Source organism: Tachysurus vachellii, chromosome 10, assembly GCF_030014155.1.
Source record: "Tachysurus vachellii isolate PV-2020 chromosome 10, HZAU_Pvac_v1, whole genome shotgun sequence".
Lineage (NCBI taxonomy): Eukaryota > Metazoa > Chordata > Actinopteri > Siluriformes > Bagridae > Tachysurus > Tachysurus vachellii.
This window is the reverse complement of record NC_083469.1, coordinates 9,350,110-9,376,190: the sequence shown is the minus strand read 5'-3', so window position 1 is coordinate 9,376,190 and position 26,081 is coordinate 9,350,110. Positions and strand designations below refer to the sequence as shown.

At 38.8% G+C, this 26,081-nt stretch overlaps 1 protein-coding gene and 1 long non-coding RNA gene across 3 annotated transcripts in view; one reads left to right on the top strand and one right to left on the bottom strand.

Annotated features, from left to right (window-relative positions):
- The window catches only part of LOC132852223 (uncharacterized), a 37,132-nt gene extending 14,242 nt beyond the window's left edge, over nucleotides 1–22,890 (bottom strand). The window contains exon 1 of the long non-coding RNA XR_009649109.1: nucleotides 22,557–22,890. This is a non-coding gene — a long non-coding RNA (uncharacterized LOC132852223). The remainder of the gene's footprint in view (nucleotides 1–22,556) is intronic.
- Nucleotides 3,067–26,081, top strand: part of LOC132852222 (AT-rich interactive domain-containing protein 1B-like) — a 211,666-nt gene continuing 188,651 nt past the window's right edge. For both annotated transcript variants that reach the window (XM_060879303.1, XM_060879302.1), the window contains exon 1: nucleotides 3,067–4,379. In XM_060879303.1, the coding sequence (XP_060735286.1) occupies nucleotides 3,315–4,379 (1,065 nt within the window). In that variant the 5' untranslated portion in view covers nucleotides 3,067–3,314. The remainder of the gene's footprint in view (nucleotides 4,380–26,081) is intronic.

The following is a 26,081-nucleotide window of genomic DNA, read 5'->3' as shown; positions in this document are numbered from 1 at the left end:
TCAAAAATTCCTGCTTGCACGATTGCATTTGACTCTATATACACAGTTATTGAGGAAGACTGATTTATAATCACACTATTAGGTGTCACTCAGATGATGATGGGTTTCCTTTTGAGTCTGGTTCCTCTCATATCATATCAGGGAGGATTTTCCTCTCCACCGTTGTCTCTGGCTTGATCATAGTGGATAAAAATACATTTTAATGTGAAACTTTATCATTTTTATTATGAATTTTTATATTCTGGTAGAACTGATTGGTAACAATGTCAAGTTGTTAAAACTGCTATACAAATGAAATGGAATTTAATTATTTTCTTTTGTCAAAATTGAAACAAATGAACAAATAAAACTACATTATGTATACAGTATAGATATCTTAGAAATTAAACATAAAGTAGATACTAATTGAAGAACTAGAACATTTTTTTAAAAATGGTTTATGGTTTCAAATGTATTTTTAAAAAAAAATCATAATATCATAAAATCAGAATTGAAATAGAAATATATAAAAATGTAAAATAGATTTGGAAATTCTCTGAATCTATCCAGATATTTAGAGTGAACAGAAGTTGGTGTAACTAATAAGTTAGAATAAATGAGCTTAGTGACATTTATGGTAGTAACAGGTTTTATTTGGCACATGTAGAGACAGCTAGTATGTTTTTTATGACTCCATCACCTAAATCGACTCTTTTGAACCAACCCGTTTAACCGAATCAAGAGAATCTTGAGCATAAGTGGTGTAGCCTATTTATTCAGCTTGTGTACTCAGATGTGTGCTACCTCTGGAAGCTTCTGCCAGGGAGAAGATCATTTAAAAAAGCAATGTTGTGGTGTTCATTTAGCAAATAAGTTGCATGGCAAGTGGTAGAGTCATAACTGGCCATTGTGCTGATGATTGTGTGCACTATAAGGATGAATTGTTCTGCTAAATTTTAGCCTATTACAGCTAGCTCTTTTACATGTTCATTTCTACATGATATTTTATTGGCAGTTAATAAGGAAGGAAATACGTTTGAAGGCAAATGGGATGCAATTCTACAAGAATGAGACCTGTTACTACAGGGACATTAACGGTGGGTCTCATACAGAAGCCGATACTGGTAGTATAAGAGAGATGCATAAACAACAGTGTGAAGTAGCATCAGGAGAAACACAAAATGTCAAAGATAAAGGATAAGGAGAACAGGAAAGAACTGAAAATGAATAAATTGATGACAGTGAATGACTAGATGAAGGCTTTGAAAAGTGGGATGTGGTATCTCAGTGGTTAAGGTGCTCAGATACTGATTGGTAGGTCACTGGTTTGAATCCCAGGTTCACCAAGTTGCCACTGCAGGGCCCCTGAGCAAGGCCCTTAACCCTCAATTGCTAAGGTGTATAAACTGAAATAAAAAAAAATGTAAGTCACTCTGGATAAGAGTGTCTGCTAAATGCTGTAAATGTATTTCCTCCACATTCAAATCTATTGAGGTATTATATTGCACAGTCTGAGTAACAGATGTGGACGCTCATATCAGATGTGGATGTGTAAAGTTTGTAATATGTATTTAGCAAATTATATACAAATCGATTTGTTCGTAAATCATTAGTACGAGAGTTTACAAAAAGGTGTTTGTAATAATCCTTAGAATTCAGCAAAAGCGTTTGTATTTTACTTCAGCTCCTGTATGTGTTTGTGTATAAAGTAAAGCATACCAAGAATAATCAAAACTTCTGCTTCGACATATAATTTGCACAGATTACTGACTTTTATACGTGTAATATACTGTCAAGTTTAAATGGCAAAATACAGCCTGATTCAAGCTCACTAGGTTGAGTACTAAGGATACCAATGACAATAGTTTGTTGAAAAAAAAAAGAAAATACTATATAAGTATATATTCTCTTTTATTTTTTGAAGTGACATAAAGCTAACGTAAACCCATTAGATATGAATGGGCTCTGTTTGGGCTCTGTTTGACTTGCTACAATGCCTTGAAGTTCTCTGATGCGATAGCTTTGTGTTTTGTTCAGTTCCCTATGATGCTATAGTATTGTGTATAATTCTGTAGTTCCCTGTCATGTTGTTTACATTCGGTTAGTGTTTTTTATTCCTCTGAACCACTGAGGAGCATTTAGCTTTGCACTTAGCTTAGCATTTAGCTTAGCATTTGGCTAAATCTAGAATGCCCTTGTTTTTCACTAAGCGGAGAACACAATTTGAGAGTTTTCATCTCTTCCACTTAGTATGCTAAAGTTGTAAACGATTTCTTTTATTTTATTGGCCTTGGAGTTTTGTGATGTAATGAAATTTTAGATCCTGTTTAAATAAAGCCTTGTGCAGCATCTTTGTTTACCCCGTCATGTTGTTTAACTTCAATTATTGTTTTTTTATTCCTCTGAACCACTGAGGAGGTTAGCACGTTCGCCTCACACCTCCAGGGTCGGGGTTCGATTCCCGCCTCCGCCTTGTGTGTGTGGAGTTTGCATGTTCTCCCCGTGCCTCGGGGGTTTCCTCCGGGTACTCCGGTTTCCTCCCCCGGTCCAAAGACATGCATGGTAGGTTGATTGGCATCTCTGGAAAAATTGTCCCTAGTGTGTGATTGCGTGAGTGAATGAGAGTGTGTGTGTGCCCTGCGATGGGTTGGCACTCCGTCCAGGGTGAATCCTGCCTTGATGCCCAATGACGCCTGAGATAGGCACAGGCTCCCCGTGACCCGAGGTAGTTCGGATAAGCGGTAGAAAATGAATGAATGAATGAATGAATGAACCACTGAGGAGCATTTAGCTTAGCATTTAGCTAAAACTAGAATGCCACCTACACTGATATTATGTTGGGGAAATTATCCCAAAATGTAACTAAAAACCTATTTTTAAAAAATATATATAAACAACGTGCCATTATTTAATCTGATCATTTCTGTCGCGTGATAAAAATAAAGAATCATATCGTGGTGTGCTGATATAGGAAATGAATCAGCTTCGGATACACGGAAGACAGGCGGATATACGGAAGACAGGCAGAGTTCATTCCACACGCTCAGAAATCCATTGCGGATTTTCTCTCGTGCAGAGGAAGGCGGAGAGGTGGATAAGAGCAGCGCGAGCTCCTGTCATGCTGAGCCGCAGAGGTTTCTGCACGGACGCTCACGTTTTACTCACAGACACACGGAGAAAGTTAACTTTCAGCAATGAAGCCGCGCTGACAGCTGAATTTACCGAACACAACGCTCTTGGATACCACACGGAAACGGTTTGATCGCGTTGTCGGGTTGCTTGTTGGTCCAGTTTACGTTATATCTGTGTTTTGTTTGCGGGATGTTGCAGTAACCATGGCTGCGCAAGTGGCATCAGTCCCGGCAGCGTCTAATAACAAGACCAAGACTTTACCTGGTGTTTTGGGACAAGATCTAAACTCCGGGAAACGTGCAGGAGGAATAGTGGACGTGAGAAGTAACACTAATACTAATAATAACGTGGATCGGCGTTGTGATGACCTGAGCCGAACCGGTGGAAGCGTGACAACTTCGGTGTCATCCTCATCCTCATCATCTTCATCATCATCTTCATCAATGTCATCGAGCTCTCCTGGTGTTGAAACGGGTTTTGTGGCTAATCATAAACTAAAGCACGCTCCAGGAGATGTTCAGTTTAATCAGTATCAGCAGCACGGCAATCAGCGCGCCATACAGAGTAACCACGGCAGCCAAGACGGCTCCGACATCCAGAGGTTAGGAGGCAGGGACGGTGGTGTAGGAGGCAGTTCTGAACAACACGTGTTGAGAAAAAGTGTAGAAGACCAGCCTTGTAGAACCGCAGAGAACATGAATAGCAGCAGGTACGAGCAAGGCAACTTGGCACAGAGTCTCCAAGCCTCCCATGCCCAGGGCGCAGGAGGAGGAGGTGGTGGTGCTGGTGGGAAAACACCGGTCTCTGACTTCAGTCACTATTTTGGAAGTTCAAGATCAGGACCTTGTTTCGATCAGCACGGCGCACAGCAGGGCTTTGGCACTTTGATGTATCCCGTCACTTCTAATCATGTGGAAGCCTCTCCAAACTCCCACGAAGGGCATCAAAAGAGTCAATACAGCGCGTATCCGGGCTACGGGACTGCGGGATACAGTAACCAGGCCTCCAGTCAAGCCAAATGCGTCCCGGTTGGGACCATGAACAACGCCGCAGGGTTTGCGCGTTTCCCTGGACAGAGTCAGCATCCTTCCGGCGCGACGCCCACCCTGAATCAGCTGCTCACTTCTCCAGGGCCCATGATGCGATACTATGAATACAACAGTGGCAAAGATGCGAGCTCTCAGTACGGGTGTGGAGGCTCAGGGTGGCCCGGACAGAGAAGTAATCCCGGGACCGCCAACAGCGCACAAAGCGCCAACCGGAATCAGGTAAACTCTCACTGTATATTGTAGCTTTTTTTTTTTGCATTTAAAAAAATGTTTTTTTCTTTGTCCTAAACTCATGGTTGATACTGATTATTGTTTTACTATGTTTTAGTAATTTGTTTTTCAAAAAGTAGCAAAGGTGAAAGATCACCATCAGCACCATCAGTCAGTTCAATCTGAATGAAATGAACTCAACACTAACAACATGAATTCATCAAGTTGTCTTTTCCTCTGTGAACACAGGAAGCACTGACATGCACATGAAATAATGTTAGACCGAGCAGCACAAGTGGTGCAGATTTAATCCAAACAAAACAAGCAAATATTCTGATGTTCAATTGTAAAATGATAAATCTTATAATCATGTAATAGTATGTACTCATACATGGCATTTAGGTTATGCATTCTATGTCATTCTATGTCTATGTATTTATATTTTCATACCTTTTATATGTTCACCCATAATGCATAAACACACCTGTTCCCACACCAATATTACAGAATATTATTATTAATAATAAATTTATTAATAATAACAATATCAATAACAATAATAATAATAATAATAATAATAATAATAATAATCTGTCTGCTGATGCTGTGTTTCTTTTTCCACAGCAACATTTTTATCATGTGTTTCAGCAGTTTAAAGGGAACTTTATTGCCTTGTGAAGGGAATAAAGTGATGAAGGCTAATGTATTTATTTTCTAACTCAAAAGACTCGTGAAAATTTCCCCTACATAGTATGTTCATTAAATATTGATTATTGTCCACATACATAATTTCTAAATGCAAATAATTTTCTATATTCATCTGGAGGACACTGAAAAAAAAAACAGATGCAGTCTTTTTGGCGTTATAGATCTCATGTTATGTTATAAAAGTTAATTCTACACTCTATTTTTCTGTCTGCCTGTCATTTATTAGCCCTAAGACCATATAATGTTTCTATTTAAATGGCTCATTAAATAGCTTATATTTTGTGATTTAGTGTTCAGGATAAAGAAGTTGTCTTGTGTGTATTTATACAAGGCAGAAGGAATCATAGTTAAAGACTGACTGATGTCATTTTAATTGCATGAAACCTTAAAGCTAGTTACATGATCATTACATTATAATTGCTGTAATAGTCTACACTAACTGCTATTATCCTCTGATGGCTGTCATATAGGCCTGTGCACTTGTGCACTTGTTCGCTTCTGCCCTCCAGGCTTGGAGTGTGAATAATGGAGGTAAAGCCGGCATGGGCACTCTGCCAACCCGCTGCTTCGAGTTCACATCAAATCTGACATGTGACTGGCTCTGTGTTTCCATATGGGCCACAGAGAAATATAAAAACTGCTGAGTGCTCCCTCTTTCAGCAGAACTTGACTGTGTCTTCTACTTCTACTGTATGTCTCTTTAATGACAGGAGGATAGATGTCTGTTGTTTATTACCAAAGGAAAGTATGTTGATTTACTGATTGTGTTAGTTTTGTTTTGTGAGTTGTAGTTATATGAATGTAGTTATATAGCAATATAGAAATGTTTGTTTACCAAACACCTTCTGACCTACATCGTTCATAAATAATTTGTACAGTGTAATAAATGTAATTGATCGATTTTGAATGTAGCTAAATCTTATTCAATTATTATACGCTATTATGCTATTATTCTTCTTGTGTTAGGATGCTGTATTTCCCAAAAAAGGCCTTTTCTGGGCCACGGCACACCTCCAAAGGCGCTCTGGCCTTTTTGTGTGTTGCTTGTGTGTGTGCTTGTGTGTTGTGCGTGTTTGTTTACATTGCTAGCTCTAGCGGTTTAGCTGATTAGGCGGTCTGAGTGAAATTTTAATTTGCTCCGTTGCTTGTGATAAGGGCCGGCAGTGTTTTCATCTTCCAGGATGAAACGCCAAATGCCGGAGCGTAATTGGCATATGGGTTAACCCAGGATTCCCTGTGTTTTTTTTTGTTGTTTGTTTGTTAAAATGCCAGCTAATTTCAATTTTCTATAGAAATTAAATTAAATAATTGAAGATTTATTTTAGTTAAGCAGAAACATTGGGACAGAAAGATCCTTCTCAGCAAAATTAAGACTTGCATTAACATTTTTTCATGGGGTGCTGATTTTTCCAGTGATCTGCATAGTGTGTATTTACAGAGGAAAGAATAAGCAATTGCAGTAGAGTTGAAAGAAAAATTAAGACTGAAAATGAAGATGGTTAATTTAAAATTAATAGCTGTTTGCTGATTTTTGGCACAAGTTGCTAAAATTGGGTGCAACCAATGGGCCTAACCAGGCATATAATATGCCGTATGAACTCCATATGTTCCTAGAGACAGTGATTGGAATCAGTGAAATCCTGTAGACTTGTTGCTCCTATTTCCTGCTAAGAACTCTGTCAAAATAGTGTTTGTGAACATTGAGTGAAATTGGAACCCTGTGCATTCTGCAGAAATCTGATTTTGGCTTGCCAATTTCAATTAGAGGCTTAGAGCTGCTTCATAGGTACTGTGTATTTCTATAGACCATCCAGACACTTAATTCTCGTTGCTGTTTGTTACAATATCAGAACAAATACACCTCCCACTGTCAAAAGTGGATTTAATAAGTAAGAGAGAAAACATGACAGGACATGATGTTATATGGATTACTGTTGCCACCCAGAAGTTTTGTTTTCTTTTAACAGCATGTCTCCTGATGTTTTACTCCCCTTATAACACAGCAGTTTTCCAACAGTTCTTATTTATCTTTTTTCATTTTGTAATGAATGACAATGTGTTTAGAAGAAATTTTAGAGTTGGCCTGCATATAAACCATTAGGCTTTATAGCTACTTTATAGCTTTTTTTTATGAAGCAGTGAAGGACACAACCCAGTATAAATGGATAGAGTTATAGAGAATCATTCCTAAAATTTTTTAGATCATTTTAAACATACTTTAAATGTTGTGGAATGTTTCTTTTTATGTTATGCTACATGTTTTCCTAAAACTAACCTTATGAATAATTATATATTTTTTAAATAACAGAATATATTATCATATGGCTTAGTGGTTAGCACGTTCGCCTCACACCTCCAGGGTTGGGGGTTCGATTCCCGCCTCCGCCTTGTGTGTGTGGAGTTTGCATGTTCTCCCTGTGCCTCGGGGGTTTCCTCCGGGTACTCCGGTTTCCTCCCCCGGTCCAAAGACATACATGGTAGGTTGATTGGCATTTCTGGAAAAATTGTACATAGTGTGTGATTGGGTGAGTGAATGAGAGTGTGTGTGCCCTGCGATGGGTTGGCACTCTATCCAGGGTGTATCCTGCCTTGATGCCCGATGACGCCTGAGATAGGCACAGGCTCCCCGTGACCCGAGGTAGTTCGGATAAGCGGTAGAAGATGAATGAATGAATTATTTTTAGCCTTTTTAAAGGGTATTTCTATGCTATTTTTTTAATGTATATATATATATATATATATATATATATATATATATATATATATATATATATATAATTATGTTATCATTACATTACTGTATTTCTGGCAGTTTGTGACAAATCTATAAAATTTAACATAATAATAAAATTAATAGATTTTAAACATATCGCTCAGACATGAATGAGCTATTACTGTAGAACCTGTAACATTGAAGTGAGTGCATTATTCTCTGGCCAATCAGAATCGGAAACTCAACAGCATTGCAATATAAGAATAAATGAAGCTGTTTACTAAAATATTAAACATAGTTTATCAAAGACAAATCAGTTGTATACGGCTGAAATGAGCTGTGCAGTAGATTTTTATATGGACCACCCAGACTCTGTCTGCCTTTTGCTCTGAATCGCTCTAATTTAATCCAGCTGTGATTTCTTTGCTGGTTTGTGGTAACATGCATGTTGTAACAGCTTGTTGGCAGGTTGTGCCACAGAGCTCAGCCGTGCTGAAAAAATGACTTTGTGGTGCTTACTGTAAAAAAAAAAAAAACAAAATAAAAAAAAAAACGGTTGTGTGTGTCTGTGAGTATGCGTCTGTGACCGTGTGTGGTTGAGCAGCACTCCGGCCTGCACTGCCACTGCTGTGTCTCTCTGGTTATTGCTCTCCACAGGGGTGTGAAGAGGGACTGCTGAGTGCTGCTTCTGGGGAGCTGATGGTGGAGAGTAATGGAAAAAAGGCTCGTATTTGAACTCTGGAGGGCAGTCTCACTGGAAGACCTCATGCACCATAAAGTATTATCATTTACTTCACATCACCTAACCAAAGTGCTGAATTTGTATGTGTTTGAGAATACCACACGGTCTTCCCTGTTTTATTGGAATGAGTGCAATAAAAGGTATATACAGTAAATTGCAGTAAATTGCTCATGTGCGTTTGGCTCAGTGCCACTCTCAGCCTTCCCTAAGCCTTATCCTTCACTCACACTGGCAGACATTTTTCGTCTCATGTTGCCTGCTGTTTTGTAGCCTGATGGTTTCTCTTTTAGCACTTAGATTGCAAAATGCCATTTGTGATGGTTCTTTCTGTTGATTGATTTATCTTGTACGTCTCTTTATCTATCCTGACGAATCCTGTTATTTACTTTATGCTACTGAGGATGGTCCCACTTTGCTACCTTAAAGATTTCATTTCACAAGCACAGTCTATACTCAAGTCTCACCCCTGCTTCAGTGGATAATATCTCCTGCATACTGTAGGTTTATACCTGCTGTAATAAAACTTCCAAAGGCTCTATTGAAGTATCTTTTTTTTCCACGGTTATGTTTCCTTCTTCAATTCAGCTCAGGGAGTTTTCCTTGCAGCTGACGTTACTGGTTTGTCCGTTACACCTTAATTTCTGCAAACCTTCATTGTGACAATGTCTATTAATATGCACTTTAGGTGCTCAACAAATAAAATTGCTTTGACATGCAAAAAGCCAGCCTTTTTCGAGATATGAAAGCTCATTTTCACAAGCAAACTAGATGTAGTTTGTTTTTGTAGTATTGTAAATAATATACTTATTAAATCTAGTGATTATTACTGCTGATTTTAGTCTTTCTAATGATTTCATGGCATTCATGAAGCATGTGTATCACATGCTTGGAGGGGTTTTCTTTGATGCCTAAAAAAGGTTTTAAAAGTTATTGGATTAAATTCTATATCAAACTTGAATGTATTGGGAGCATTTACACGTTGACTTTTATGTTTCTAATCTCAATCTGGATATAATTCTGATGCCACAAAATGTAAACAGACAGAATGGTTATACAAATATTTTTACACCCTGCTATACTTGAAGCAGAAATTCAGAGAAAGGTTCTTCTTCTAGTTTGTCTAGAAATGTAAAAAAGGCGACTATTTGGAACAGAACAGGATAACGTCTATACCACGCTGTATACGCATATTCCTGTAAGAGACAAATACTGATTCAACACATCCCTTTATTATCATAATCAGCTCTGTGTAGCATTCAGTAACTAGCCGGTTAGCTGCTAGATCACATTTTTACATCTAACTATCTAACATTTGAGGTTTATTCGCAAGCTAGAACATCTGTTTAACATATCCTTGCAACAACAGTCTATTTAGCTCATCATTACTAATTTATACACTGAACTCTGTAGCTAGAATCAATTAGCAAGTGAGACTGAGCTCTTTTATATGATTTCAGAAGATTTAGGTGAGAAGACTTCAGTCATATTCGCTAGTTGTTGCTAAATGTAAAGTTGTAAACGATACGATTTTTCATCCTACTTTCAGTGTGCTTTTTTATTGTTTCTCTGGAGTCTTATGAACCTCCACAGCTAACTAGTTTGAGTTAGCAAGCAACAATCTGTTTTTGAACAGTGGGCTGCTTGTTCTAGGCAAGTAAATGTCTGTCAGATTTTCTGGGATTTCTGAGAAACATGTTACAGAACATCTTTCTGCAGTTCCTACAGTGTTGCTAAAGTATTTTAGCGGTAGGAACAACACTGACATTTCCTTGGGTGTTTTGTCTACTCTGTGGAGTAAAATGTACGTTTCTCAAACATTGGCGAATTATTTTTGTGGTTAAAGAATCAGTCGGAAAATACTGAATGTTTTCTGGAGTCTCTCAGACTCCACATTGTCTGTTTAACATCACCTTCATATCATGGGACAAACACTATGTTATTGTAGCAGTATGAGAATTAGTTCATGAGAAGTCTGTCATGTTCTTAAAAAAGGGTTTATGTATGACTAATATTTGCTAAATAAAAAATAATAATACACAAAAGATAATGGCATGCAGTGTCTGAGGCAACTGGCTTTCCCTACGCAGCTCATGTCATTTGCTCATGCTAAGACCAGGCTAGCTACACTCTGCTCTCCTTCCCTCTCTCCCTCTATCTCTCTGCTTTGATTTTGGTTTCTGTCAGTCACTTGCGTGTTTGGCAGTAAGCCAGCCCTGTGGCTTCACCTCTCAGTCACTGTGTGACCTTCACACATGGAAATTAGCCACGTGCGTCTGTTGAATGGGAGCTACCTCCCTGAAGGTAAAGGAAAAATTCTTTTCATCCTTTCCACTTTTCCTGCTCCCATGAGTGTTGCTAAAGCCCTAACGTCCTCCAAATGGAGAGAGGACAGGAGAGGAGAGACAGATCCAGGAAAAGCTCGTCCTCCGTCCAGAGGGAGGATGGTGCACAGCAGGCAGCCAAGGAGAGCACTGTATCCTGAAGCCCAGAGGGTTTGTGTTTGAACATCTGCTGTTTCTGTAGCATAATGCTATAGATAGTGTGCCTCACACTTCCTTATTTCAGGTTATATAATGTAATATTTCATATCTGAAGTATCCACCCCCCAGCACACCTCCCCAACACACCTCCTGTCCCCCGCCCTTTTGAATCTTCTTTTCTATTTCTTCAGCCAAGAATAGTGACACAGTGCTTATGCTCAAAATTGGGCAATTTTAGAATGACAGGCATTGATTAGTGTGACTGGTCATGGATGAAGGTGTTGATTTCGGGTGCTGTGTGTGCGAATGAGCCTTGCTGTCAGCCACCTGTGCCAATAAACCTGTCATTTTCAGCAATACTATACCACTGTGTATTTTACAATTGGAACACCGAAATCAGCACGGATAGAAAATATTCTTTAACGCCAAATGGTGTGTTTTATATTTAGAGAAAAATGTACTATACTGTACATGAGGTACGACAATACCGACGTGCTCAATGGCACTGATAGGAAAATGATCACACAGGAGTGCTATGGAATATTTGATGTACTTGCATAATTGAAGTGCTCTGCTTTGTTGCACAACACTCAGGAAAGCCTTTGTGTGTGCACTGTTCATGGCACTTAACACTCGTTTTTAATGACCATGCTCACTTCATGCGAGGTGCATTTCAGTGCCGAAATTAACTTGTATTTTCATTTTCATAAAGCACAGTATGCATTCTGTTTTATTTTTTGATTGCCATCATTATTTGTAAAATGGAAGCTGTCATTTTGTACCATGTGTTCATTAGAGCTATACAGTACACCAGGCTTACATTACCTACTATTGTAATATGCTTGTAAACAAACACGGTTTCAGACAGGTACTGTACCTGCTACAAGTTTCACTGTATCCTAATTAGTGTCCTCTTGCTTGTCAGTTTGGTGGTACCCTTAAAGATACATCCATTTTCTGTACAGCTTATTACACACAGGGTTGTGGGGAACCTGGAGTCTGTCTGAGAGAATTTGGTGGACAAGGCTGGAGACACCATAGAAAGCCATTTACACACTAAGGACAAAAAAGGTCTTTAGAGACATGTCTTAAGAGAACTCATGACTTTGGACTGGGGAAGGAAATCAGAGTACTCAGAGGAAACCACGTAAACACATGCAAGGACTCTGGGCTCCAAAGGCAGAGGTGGTTATCAAACCATGGAGGTGCAAGACAAACACGTTAAATGTGACCTGGCATATCATTTGGTAACTAGCTGGTTAGCTAGCTCATTTTACACAGACACCTGTCTAACATTTATTAGCTAGCAAGAACCTGAAAGCACTATATAAATATAATATGTTGGCAGAGACCAACTAAACGGATGAAAGATCTACCTTTGAGGTCACCACTCCTTTTAGCACCCTGTTTTCAAAGTGTTGCTTTTCTGATGCAAATGTAGAGTAGACGGAGAAACACCTTTCTTGTCACCTCTTTGTTCAGCTCATATCATGACCTAATTAATGGGCTGAAGAGTTATAGCTGCTCACTGTGCCAAGTTGTTAGCTTTCAGACTGTATTAGCCTTTCCCCCTGTGCTTCTGGCAGCTAGAACTAATCAATGGGGATGCTAATCCATAAATGTCTTGAGTTATATTTACATCTTCATGGTTTTAAAAAAAAAGGCAAAAAAATGAAATGGAATTTGTTCAATAGAATCAGTCTTTTTATTGATTACAGATAGTTAGCTAAGTGCTAATGTAAATAGAAGATAGAAGAGGAAATGCTCCTATTATTTCACCTATAAGAAGGTCTTTTGATGAACATTCACTCGCATTGTAGGATATGAACGCAAAGGTTACTATAATGTCAACTGTATGTCAGTGGCTTCTCTGTTTACGGTTTTGTAGATCACATTACCATAATCAATCGTTTGGGCAGCTGAACTCTTTCTTTCCCAGTGGAAAATGGTGCCTCTTTAAAGAAAAAAAAACTGTGTCTCTATTTTGAGCTGAAATTCATGTGTCAGAGAGACGGTACTCTTATACTCGTGAGCTTTTAGCTAAATTAAGACGACTCGTAGAGAAAAGCTTTTCACGCCAAGCACAATGCGTTATAGTCCTCTCCTGTCTGAGCATGATATATTTCTCTCCTTCTTTTCCTTTCTCTTTCCTGTTGTCCCACTACTTGCTTTTAGGCCGAGATCTTGCACAGTCAGCTCTTCAGCCGTCATGAAATTGTATGGTTTGGTGCTGTAATTAATTAAGACCTGTGCATTGTGTTACGCCGCCGATTCTCAATGCCTCTCAAGCCGAATGCTCAGAATGCATGGACAGCACTGGATCTGCACCGTCTTACAAGACACGACAGAAAAGTAGAGAACACCAATTAAAGCGTTTTAGCCCCTCAGCAGTTTTTTTTTTCTTTTACGTTTCGCGCTAAATGTCAGCGCCTCACTGTCCTTGTCGGCCCTGTCCTTTTCGCTGACCTTCCCTCAGCCTATCTGCAGCGAACCATCATTCAAGTCATTAAGCATTAATGATGAATTGTTCCATTGTGTCAGAACAGCAGAAAAAAGTGATTTGGTCCAATTAGTGGTAATTAAGACCTGTAGGAGCAAAAAGAATTAAAACCCATCTGTGCTCTGTGCAAGCAGAATCCCAGGTCTAAAAATACTGGTGCTTTGTAACGTAGTCTGGATTTGCAGGACATGAGGTCAGCTCTGAAGGCTCTCGGACCCTTATGCATTCTGCTCGTAAGAAACCTGTGAGTGTTTATTAGAGATGACAAATCCGAAGATATGCTGTCTTAAAAAAAGGGGATTTTACTTTTTTTGCCAACAAGTTGTACATCGTGCTTTGTGTCTAAATAGACGTTTCTGAGAAGCAGAATCCTATATTTCAGCATATTAACACCCATTGTAATCCAAGGAATTATACATTCTGTTTAAAGGTTATTATATCTCTGATTTGCTCAACGATCGCATGCTCTTTTTATTTATTATCGAACGATCACTATTTTTTAAATTAATTTATGTAATGTCATAAAGAGCGACTCTTCAGCAGCCTTTTTTTCGCTTGCTTGAATTTAATAAGGCAAAAAAAAACTCATGACATTAATCAGAAATTGGAAAAAGAAAGCCTAGACAACCCGGAAGACTTTCCTCTGGTGGAAAACTACTGACTGTGACAAAGCACTGGATTCTGACTCCTTCCATAAACAGTGGGAGCTCAGTGGTTAAGATGTGGGACTACGGAGAGAAAAGATGTGAGCGCAGATACCAGGATCACAAAACTGCCAATGATGGGCCTTTAGCAAAGCCCTTAACCCTCAACTGCTTAGATGTACAAATGAGATAAACGCACATCTCTTTGATAAGGTTGTCTACCAAATACCATCTATTTAGTTCCTCCAAAATTTAGAGTTTTTGTGCTTGTTTTGTGCATGTGTTATTTCATTTATTTAATTTTTAATTAATGGACGCATCACACAACATGTACAGGTCTTCAATGATTTTTTTTATTTTTTTTATATTTCTTTTGAATACATTGTATGAGGATTTTACAAATACTAGCTATAAAGTTATAACTAATCTGGTGTCTGTAAACTTTCCTCTCCTTGGTAGCTACAGAAACTTCATAGTGCAAAACTACTGAATTAGATTTTAGAAAGCAAATGTGTTTTTTTTCTGAATGATTACATTAGATTACATTAAGTTACATTCATTTTTGGCTGAAGTACTGCTTGAAGGTTCATTAGCTATGTATGCATGTATATAGTAACTACATGACTTTGCAGCACATATTGTGTGTATTACTAAATTTCCCAATGGCTATAGCTATATTTTAGACCTACTCAGTTTTCATCCTTATGGACTATTTGATGGTAAACGTGTAGCCATAAAGAAATCAGAGTATTCACATGTTTTTCCCAAACGAGGATCAGGTTAGTTTTTGTTTACCTTTTTTTTTTTTTTTTTTGACAATGCCCGTGGCGAGCTGTCATAGAAGAGTTATATCCCCTTTTACATATTAATGCTTTTCTCACGAGACCGTTCCAGCATGCATACATTACCATTATTAGGTCTGAGTGTGGCGTAGGCATGTTGATGTGTTTGCTGTGCTGTGCATTATTTCTGCATGTACCACGCTCACTCAAATGCTCATTTATTCCCACCGGCATCTTTTCTCTGCATGTCACGTGTCCCCACTGGGCTAAATTCTTGGTCCCGTATGCATCGGAACCCATTACGCATAACGGCCTTCTTTCCTTGACGGCGCACGTCATTCTCTGCATGTTATGACACTTATTTTATGACTGCTTACATATCAAATATTTAAATAAACAGAATGGGGGGCTGGCTGCTGCCGGAGGGGAGAGCCATTTATTTCCATGCGGTGAGAGACAGCATGCGGGTCGGTTGTGAGTGTGTGTTGGAGGGAGGCGGAATGCTAGACACAGTGAAGAGAAATGCTCCGCTTGGCTCCAATCAAAGCACCCGACGACGGGCTTTTTTTTCCCACTCACACCCAGCAGCGGTGGCGGCAGAGCCATCAGTCAGCGACTGTGCTGGCCCCGGTGGCTCATAAAAACGCAGCCCGGCGTGGCGCATGAATATCAATCGCGCGCCAAGGAAAGAAAACGCCTGGCAAAAAGTGGTATAAAACAACAGCGTTTGAAAAAAGTACTAAACACAGGAGGTAGAAGAGGAGATTTGATTTATTTGTCTTTCCTCGAGAGCAAGCAAAGCAGTCAGGGCACGCCGAGTCGCTCCAACCCTGAGATGGTGGGAGGGCCATTACTGTCAGGCTAATCTTAAAATAATTAATTGAGAAGTCGGCGTTTTTAAAGAGTATTGTAATTGAATCCTAAATTAGGTCCGGGAAGGAGGACACGTCCTGTTTTACTATGAGCCTGTTCCCATTCTCAGAGCCAAAATCGTGCTTATTGGCAGCCTAGAAAGGAAAGCTAATGAAATGTATAGTGAAGGGGGACAAAAAACAAAACACGCATCTATAATTTATTTTTCCCCTTTGAATTTGAAAGCCATGTTGTGATGACTGAGAGAGGATCCGTCAAACGTGTGTCTACGACTAGGTAATTTCATCACTATGGCCTCTTTGCCTTGTAAACAAATGTGTAGTATGTTGAGGAACAAAATAAACAGAATGAAATGCATAAATCCCGGATAAGCTATGAATACTTTCCGAGGAATAGAATCTAGGAAGCGGTGTGAGGGAAGAGTATATTGCATTTTTATCTGCGCTCCATGCACTCTGGATGAGTCAATAGGCACCGAGCTCATTCTCAGTGCTGCGTTTCTGAAAGCAGTAGGGGTCCATGAACGGATGCTTTGACATTTTGGCAGTAGAGCTCATGTTGCTACATATCTCAAGGCAGATAAATTCATCAATAACATTTTTTTTTTACTCTCAGTGGAAGCAGATTAAATCAAGAGTAGAAAAATAAACCAGGTCAAGTGATGCGAAAGATAAAATTGATGATGCAATTTATAATAAACATCACATGACGTTAACGCTGTTTATTACGTACGTATCGGTTTTTGTTACGATGCGATTGCTTTTTTTTTGTTTGCAAAACTAATTTCATCAGAATCGTTCGCAATTTCTCTGTCTTTACAGGAGGCAAAGACAAACCCTTTATAATGCTTTAGTGATTTTAAAACTACTTTTTAAGTACATTTGGAAAGCTAATTTAACTACAGTGTATGTACTTTGTGTTAATTATCTGTTGGACCGAAGAAAGAATTGTTCCAGTCTTAAAGGCAAAAAGCAGCTAAATATAGTAAATAGACCTTACAGAGAAATCAAAAGAAAAACAATTCACGCAATAAACATAATTATAACAATATAATTATACGTTCAACTGTTATGAGAAGTGTTAAACTGTTTTTCTTACTGATTAGTAGTAAATGCCTTTAATAACTTTTTTAATAATGTACACTTCCTATCAAAAGCCTGGGGATTTCGTTGTTTTGCAATAACTTAATATATTACGTATTAACCAGGTATATTTTGAGGGAAACAATATCATGTACATATTTTTATGATAAGTAAGAAAAAACAATTACATGCTCATAAAAATAAATAAATAAAAACAGCCTCCCATTGCAGCAGTACTGTTGCATGCTTTATTTTTAAAGAGTTAAAGAGCCAATTTATAAATAGGGGAATTATAAGGTATTATAAAAGAGTCATTAGAATTGGTCTCTGTGGATTTTATTGAAGTTTGCTTACTCGGGCATCCATGAGAAAGCATTAGATATTGTAACCAAATATAAAAACATTGTTTAGAATGAACTGAAACGAATGTACATACTGTATGAATATGCATTTTCTTTTTTTCTAGAAAGGTCTGATGGGGCATCTGGTTGAAATTAGAAGGACAGAGAGCTCACAGGACACGATAAGAAAGTAATACATGGCAGTTTTAGTTTTTACTTTAGCGAGCGTCACAGGATAATGAAAGTCCAGTTTACGTTACGTTCGTAATTGTGACTATGAACAATGTATTTATAGCAATGTATTTTAAAATTCATCCTTAGACACTGCCTGGTCAGGGTTTAAACTGTTCTACTGGTTTGTTTTTTGGGGAAATAAAATCAATTGAATTTGTTTAAACAAAAAGAAATAAATGCAAGTGCTTCCCAGTCTGTGCTTCAGTGCAATACTCAGGGCACTGACCAGGGAGTGCGACGTTTTAAGAAACTTTCACTCTCTTTTTCACTCTCAATTTCAAAAACTTGAAAGCACTGACGCTCACTACGTGACATCATAGTTTCAGAAGCCTCTCAGCTCGAAAAGCCAGACAAACTCTCAGCCAACTTTGTCTATATATAAGTAGCATGTCATTATCAATCCTGACGTTCTACCGATGGTTAGAGTCTTTGTCGCCTGGTGGTCACCCTGCCGGGGATTGGTCTGCATGGTCAGCCAGTGACTCATGGGATTGCTGTGGATGGGGCTGCCCAGTGACTGTCATGCCTTCTTTGAATCATTGTTGCGTCAGTCAGCTGTATGGTCTGGACTTTATCAACAATCGTTTGAACACTTTGGCAGGAAGGAATTAGTCTTTGGTCTGTGGTGAACTCAGAATTTACGCTGACCCATTAGTTCCTCAGGAGCTCTCGGTTGCACAATTACAAACTGTTGTAGAAAGGACATTATTTACATTTACATTATTTACTGTCACTCAAATGAGGATAAGTTTCCCTTCTGAGTCTGGTTCCTCTCAAGGTTTCTTTCTCATATCATCTCAGGGAGTTTCAGCACAGTGGATTTCTTTTCTGATGCCTTACATTTTAAAATTTATTTACTATTCCTTATATGGATTGTTTGAGTCGAATGTCTTTTAAGTGTTCCAGTAGCTGTCCTATGATCCTGACCCTGACAGAAACCTGCATGATTAGGCTAAGAAAAATTTTTATGACAAAAAAAAAAAATTTAAATCTTTGAGTTTTTACAATGTCTAATGAGGAAATTAGAATGTTGCCCCAGATTCCCCAGTGTTCCAGTGTGTGGTTATTACAATAAAAGCCTTTATTCTGTCATATATACATTACAGCACAATGAAAATCTTTCTTCACATATTCCAACTTTTGAGGTTGGGGTCAGAGCGCAGGGTCAGTCATGATACAGCACCCCTAGAGGGTTAAAGGCCTTGCTCAAGGTCCCAACAGTGGCAGATTGGAGGTGCTGGGGCTTTAACCTCAATCTTCCAATCAACAACCCAGAGCCTTAACTGCTTGAGCCACCACTGCCAGGAGTTCTTACCTGTGCCTGAACTTAACTTGTGTACTGATATACAGTACTGATCCACTATCCATGGAGCTGATTGAGATACCCTGTGTCAGTGCAGAAAAAAATAAACAGTTCTTTATACAGCTCTACTGAATGCTACCAACAACATCAACAACAAACACAATTGCTTATTAGGCCACACCCATTTTGGGTTTCTTTTCAGATACAGATAAGGATATTTGGAGGTTTAAACAGGTACAGACATAGCTAGTGGCATTCTCTTCTACTTCTAGTAACTATGAGTCCTGGGTTTTGCTACATATAGTTCATTGTGCTTTCGGGAATGTCATTTTAGCCAGCGACGTGAGCTGCATATATCTCCAGTATAACTAAGTGTGGCATCTGACTGGGTGATGGTGTGAAAAAAAAACATAGGACTAATGTTCTTTGTTAACATTATAGGTTTCATATACCACATGCAGTATGTACAGGTCATGTGGCTTCGACCTTTCCTTCTCCAAAATTTGCTCAAAATTCTCTGTAATTTGCTTTTTTAGAAGCTTTATAGTCATGGCCGTGTAGTTTGTGCTGCAGCAGTGTAGTGCGATTTTATTTAAAACATGCTGTTTGCCAGATGAGTCAGGCTGAAGCATCTCCATTGAGGAAGACCTATGGATCAAAGCTTTAGAAAAATACGCTCTCCATAAAACTTTGCTTCCACCATGACTCATGAAGAAGTCTTGTAAAAAAAGATATTTTGTGGTTTGAGGTCTGGTAATAGTTCTCCAGAATGGGGACGATGTGAACTTAGGTTAGAATAACAGATGGTCTATATTTGGAGTGTTGAAGCAATTCTTTGTCCCGGGGCTGGAACTACTCTAGTCAAACAGCCGCGCTAATTCTTCAGCTGCAATCAGCTGTTGGAAAAACAGACTCGGTTTGTCACAGTGTTGAATAGAGAGTGAAAGCAGTGGCTGATTAGCATGTCTACAATCCAGCACTGACACATAAACTGGCAGTGTACTGTAACACAGCAATCTTGTCATTTGTTGTCTAGTTGAGTTATAGTTTAGTTTAGACATTTAATGAATATTTGGACTTGCTCGTCGTTGTTTGACTTCATTTACTCGTAACTTGGTTCTGTTTCTGACATTCAAGGTCATGATTAAATATTCACTCATTTTCTACCGCTTATCCGAACTACCTCGGGTCACGGGGAGCCTGTGCCTATCTCAGGCGTCATTGGGCATCAAGGCAGGATACACCCTGGACGGAGTGCCAACCCATCACAGGGCACACACACACTCTCATTCACACACGCACTCACACACTACGGACAATTTTCCAGAGATGCCAATCAACCTACCATGCATGTCTTTGGACTGGGGGAGGAAACCAGAGTACCCAGAGGAAACCCCCGAGGCACGGGGAGAACATGCAAACTCCACACACAAGGTGGAGGCGGGAATCGAACCCCCAACCCTGGAGGTGTGAGGCGAACGTGCTAACCACTAAGCCACCGTGCCCCCATGATTAAATATTTGCATTAAAATGTACTATTAACAATAGCTAGCCTTTCCTTCAACTCTGAAAAAAGGACTCAAAGTAACTAGTAGTTAAATAGCAATTTGTGACAACTTTGATGTCAGGAAATCAATATACCATTAGACTAAAATAATGATTAAACTGTACCTTAAAATCCCATCTAGTGATTTGTCCACCACTTTGTACAATAATTCCAAACATAGCAATAGTTATCATCTTGAACGTATAAAAGGCTTTAAAATGTGCTGGTTCTGGGAACACTGAGAGCCTATATATATACAGTATATTCTGTAAGTTTGTGCCCATGGTAGGCTCAGATTCCTGCTCTTGGCTGACAGGAAAGATTACTGATGCGATCTTTTGCTGGTCACTTAGCGAAAGTTGCAGAATGTTGTTCATTCTGAGATGCTTTTCTACTCACCACTTCTCCTCCACTGTCTTCTGTCTCCACTGTCTCCACTGAATTCTCCTCCACTGTCATGACTTTTTCAGAACTAACACTTGCTGGATGTTTTTTTTTTTTTTTTACCATGTAAACTTACAACACCAGGAAATCAGCAGGTTACTCAGTGTAGCCAGTACCAAACTAGCCGTGTAGTAGCTACGGTCAGAGTCACTAAGTATTTTTAAGATTTCTCTCTGTGTGGTGTTTGATGTGAACGTTAATAGAAGCTCTTGTTCTGAACCGCTATGATTTTTGTATTGAGCTTTCGCCATGTGATTGGATGAATGGATAATTATATGCATGAGCAGGTGCAGTGGTTTTCTGTAATGAAGTGGTGAGTGTATGGACACTGTTGGGAGATGTATAATATCTTAACTGATCAAGGATTAAGACAAATGATATTTAAACACTCCATGGGATATTTAGTGTGATAGGCTAATTTCAAGACTGCCTTAACAAAATAGCATGAAGTCTCTTACATTGTCAATTGCAATCAAATAAAAGCATGAAGTTTACTTGTTGTATAACCAAAGGAGAAATCTAAAAATTAAATAGAAATGCGTTATTTGTGTTTTTTTCTGTCAGAACAAATGCCAACATGCTTCTCTGCTCTGTTGGTTTTGGCCTTGAATTTTAGAATTGTTGTTTAGTCGTACCCACTGAGTCACGGTGATTGGGATTTGAAAGACCAAAGTCTGATGCCGGACATGAATTACCCTCAGGGCCAGGACTTCCTGATTGCACAGCACTGGCCCCACATGTTCACATCTGGCACTCAGATTGATTTGGAGATCTTAAAAGATTGAAAAAGGGCCTTGGCCCAGCACTCGACTATGGACTGGCCTTGGTAGGTCAGGAGGTCAAAAGCAGCCCATATCCTCAGGTCGACAAGCCCATTCTGCTGGGAGCAAAGACATTAAAGGCCAATCAACCCTTGAGAGCTCTTTCCTCTGGCAGCTCTGGGTTTCACAAAGCCTGTCTTATTGTTCTTATGCACTGTAACACACCCTCATATCTCATCAGCACTGTCCTCAAATCAGAAGGTCGTCACTCATGCTCTTCCCAAATCCACATCTGATGGTGTTGTACACAGAATGTCAAAGCAGAGGATATGATGCAGTAGAGTCGAGAGAGAAAAAAAAAATGAAAATCAATTTTTTTTCTAATTAACTTTTAATATTTCCTGCTGAGCAATCAGGGAGTCGTCACACAGAGTCCAATAATGAAATCAATTTGGTCCGGATTGTTTCAGGTGACTTTAAATGAGTATCTAATAACCGGAGGAAGATTGAAGGTCAGGAGATGTGTTTGTTGCAGCTTACTTGATAGATGGTGCCGGTGAAATGAAGTGGATGTTTGCAAGGCCGACCTGCTCTTCACATCAAAGACCAAGACTGCCTTGCCCGTGGCATAGTGGCTGCATATTTTAGCTTAATGTTCTGAATGGCTCTTAATGTTGAATAGCAGGCCATGAGCTCTGGCTGCTGTTTTTATCCCGTGGGGCACACGGAGTACTGACTATTATTTTACAAGAAGACCGGAAGAAAGCTGACTGTCAGTGGAGATGCCAGCAATATCGCCCAGCATTAGGTTTTCTGGCTTTCTAATTAAATCTAATATTATTTTTTCCCCTTAAGGTTCAGGATGACTAGCATTAATTCACAAATTCTTTTAATAGCATGGTGTAATTCATAAAGCTATTATTAAAGCCAGCATTTAAGAAGTCTTAACTAGTGATTCTTTAATATAATGTAAGTTTATGAGAAACTGTTTCATGGACTTCAGAATGTGTCAAGAAATAACAATAGGAATTACCTTGGAAGTCTCAGAGGAGGTGTTTTTGTCTGATTGATAGGAGAATTGTTGTTTTCATTCTCACAAGCCGCTTGCACAAGCCGGACGTGTCTCGGCACCGAAACGCAACTGGAAAGCATTCCTGGCGTGCCACGGTTGCCCTCAGACTAAGGGGGAGGAACTCTAAGGCAGCTTTTCTTTTCCCCTTAATTCTTACATACGGAAAGCCGTCATTTTCATCGTGCTGACGCAGGATTCCACCTCTGAGGAACTGTTGAACTGTCGCCTGCTTTGTTCTCAGATGCCGGTCAGCAGAAGCTGTGTTGACGTGTACGTCTGGCAGGGCCGTGATGACTCTAAGTGCTGACTGTTATGTGTTTGTGCTGATGCCATGATGCCCCCACTCTCTCACACACACACACACACACACACACACACACACACACGTCACATTGGTGTAGATGTATTTTTTTAACTTTTTAAGTGTGTTTTTTCATGACTGCGAATCTCTCTCTCTCTCTCTCTCTCTCTCTCTCTCTCTCTCTCTCTCTCTCTCTGTCTGTCTGTCTCTGTCTCCTCCCCCCTCCCTTATATCTTTCCATTCCTACAGTTTGCCTGTCTCTCTGTGCTTATCTGTCTCTACCTGCATGTCTCTGCTTTTCTTCTGTCTTTTTTTATTTTATGCATCTTTTATACATCCTACTTATCATTTTCTCTCTCTGCCTCTTTCTATTTCTCTTTCTGTATTCTCTCCAGCGTTCTACCTCTGTCTGTCTTTCTCATTCTCTTTCTATACCTGTTTCTGTTCTCTCATGTCTTTATTTATCCTCTTTCTCTCTCTTTGAATCTTTCTCCTTTTATACATATTTCTCCACCTCTGTGCATTTCTCACTTTCTATCTTTTTTTTCCGTCACACGTCCTGTATTTCTCTATTCATCATTCTATCCATATTTCTCTACAAGCCTGTGTTTTATTCTGTCTTCTATCTGACCTGTCTCACATTGTCTCTGCCCTACTCTCTCTCTCTCTCTCTCTCTCTCTCTCTCTCTCTCTCTCTCTCTCTCTCTCACTCTGTCTCTCTTGTTATTTTCTCCACTTCCCTATTACTGATTGTCTCTCTGTCCTTTTCTGCACCAGTCTGCCCTTCTGTTTTGACCATGTGTCTCTCTGTTTTTTCCTCATTCTCTAAATTGTTCTCTGAGTCTCTCTCCTGCTCTTTGTGTGATATCTTTAAGTCATTTTATATAATTCTAATGGTTTATACTAAAAAAGCTTTTACAGTTCTGCTTTTCAGCTCTTTTAGCCATTCTCCCACTTCCTTCTGTCTCTCTCTCTCTCACACACTCTGTCAGGAACACTAAATGCTAAGTACATGATCACTTGAAACATGCCGGTTATGTTCAGTAAGCACCAGACCCGTCTACTGAACGTGTCCTCACTGTTCACCTTTCTGCTACCAAAAGCAAACCAAACACACACACACACACACACAACACACACTGCTGCATACCATATCAGACTACTGTGTAACACCTACCCTCCTTCTCTTACTCATTCCTCCTGTCCTCTCTCTCTATTTCTCTCTCTACCTGGCCTTCATGCATAGCTGCCTTGGCAACCTCCGACTGGAGTGTTTTGCAGGAAGGCAATTTCCCCTACAGAAGGTCTCTTCGGACTCGTGCTTGTGAGCACTGACATTTACCGAGAGACGTTCGACAGCAAATATGACACTGCTAGGTTACACACACCATTCTTATTTTAAACCATAGCAAACCCACCACTTAACACAACAGATGAATAGCATGTGTAAAAAGACAATGACAATCTGAGCTATAGGTTCAAACCTGGAGGTGATTCCATAATTGAGTTGCCGAGTTCTGTTTTCCTGACTTGTTTTTTCTTTCACATTTACAAACATTTCAAATTCAAATTCAAATTTTATGTCACATACGTAAACATACACAGTGTGAGGTAGTGACATGCTTTTGGACTGTTTGTGTCATAAAAATAAAATGAAAGGAAATAAAATAAAAAATAAAAAATATTCAAAGAAATGTAAAAAACTAAGAACAGAATTTTAATAAAATTACAATAAAATAAGATTTAAACTTACAGTTTAAACTTTAATTAGGAACTGATAGGAAAGTATATGGAAAAATATTAAAATGTATGTATGACTGCATTTCAGCGGTAGAAGAGTACGAATGTTCTGACTCTTACATGTTTTATTTATGTGTAAAATGAACATAAATGGCATTTACACAGTCAGCTGATCTTTACAATAACATGAAATATGTGCTTGTTTTGGATAAGAAATGAATCAAATAAAGTTTACAGTGCTTACAGTTACTTGCTTGACAAATCACACTATAAACTGCACTGCACTTTGACACTGAATCAATAAACTACTTATAATCATTAAATCAATAAAAAATCATTTTAAAAATTATTTAAAAAATTATTATTAAAAATAATTTTAGAAATTATTATATTTACACACATATATATATATGTATGTATATATATATATATATATATACATACATATATATATATATATATATATATATATATATATATATATGTCATAATTTTATACCATAAAAGAAAGACATTTATATCATAAAAGAAAGAAATTGTTATTGCTTTAAAAAAATAAAATTGCATAAAAGATTAAAAACAAAATCTTTCATAAAAATCATGTTGCGTAATAGTGAATCTCCACGAATCTCTTGCAAGACTCTATTATAGGTCATAAAAAGGTCAAAGGTCATAAAAATATACATTTTTATTGTCCCTCAACATTTTATGTTACTGCATAAATAAATAAAAATTGCGTAAAAGATAAAAAAAATTCCATATAAATCATATCTCAGAATCAATATGAATCTCTTCCATCGCACCATTTTAAGTCATACAAAATATAATTTCTTTGTCCCAGCACAGTCTCTCAACGTTGTCACCTGAACACATTCACCGCTACAAAATATATGGAAGTCGCAAGTTCAGCCAGAAGTTTCCTGAAGATGCCGAGAAGAAGAAAAGTACATTCTCACGTCATATTTTGGAACTGTTATTCAAATGATACATATAATAGAAAATAAATTATTAATTGCAAAAATGATGTAACTCATTATAAGAATGCTAACATTCATTCATTCATTCATTTTCTACCGCTTATCCGAACTACCTCGGGTCACGGGGAGCCTGTGCTTATCTCGGGCATCAAGGCAGGATACACCCTGGACGGAGTGCCAACCCATCGCAGGGCACACACACACTCTCATTCACTCACGCAATCACACACTATGGACAATTTTCCAGAGATGCCAATCAACCTACCATGCATGTCTTTGGACCGGGGGAGGAAACCGGAGTACCCGGAGGAAACCCCCGAGGCACGGGGAGAACATGCAAACTCCACACACACAAGGCGGAGGCGGGAATCGAACCCCCGACCCTGGAGGTGTGAGGCAAACGTGCTAACCACTAAGCCACCGTGCCCCTAGAATGCTAACATAGTTAACTATTTTTTTTATGTATTT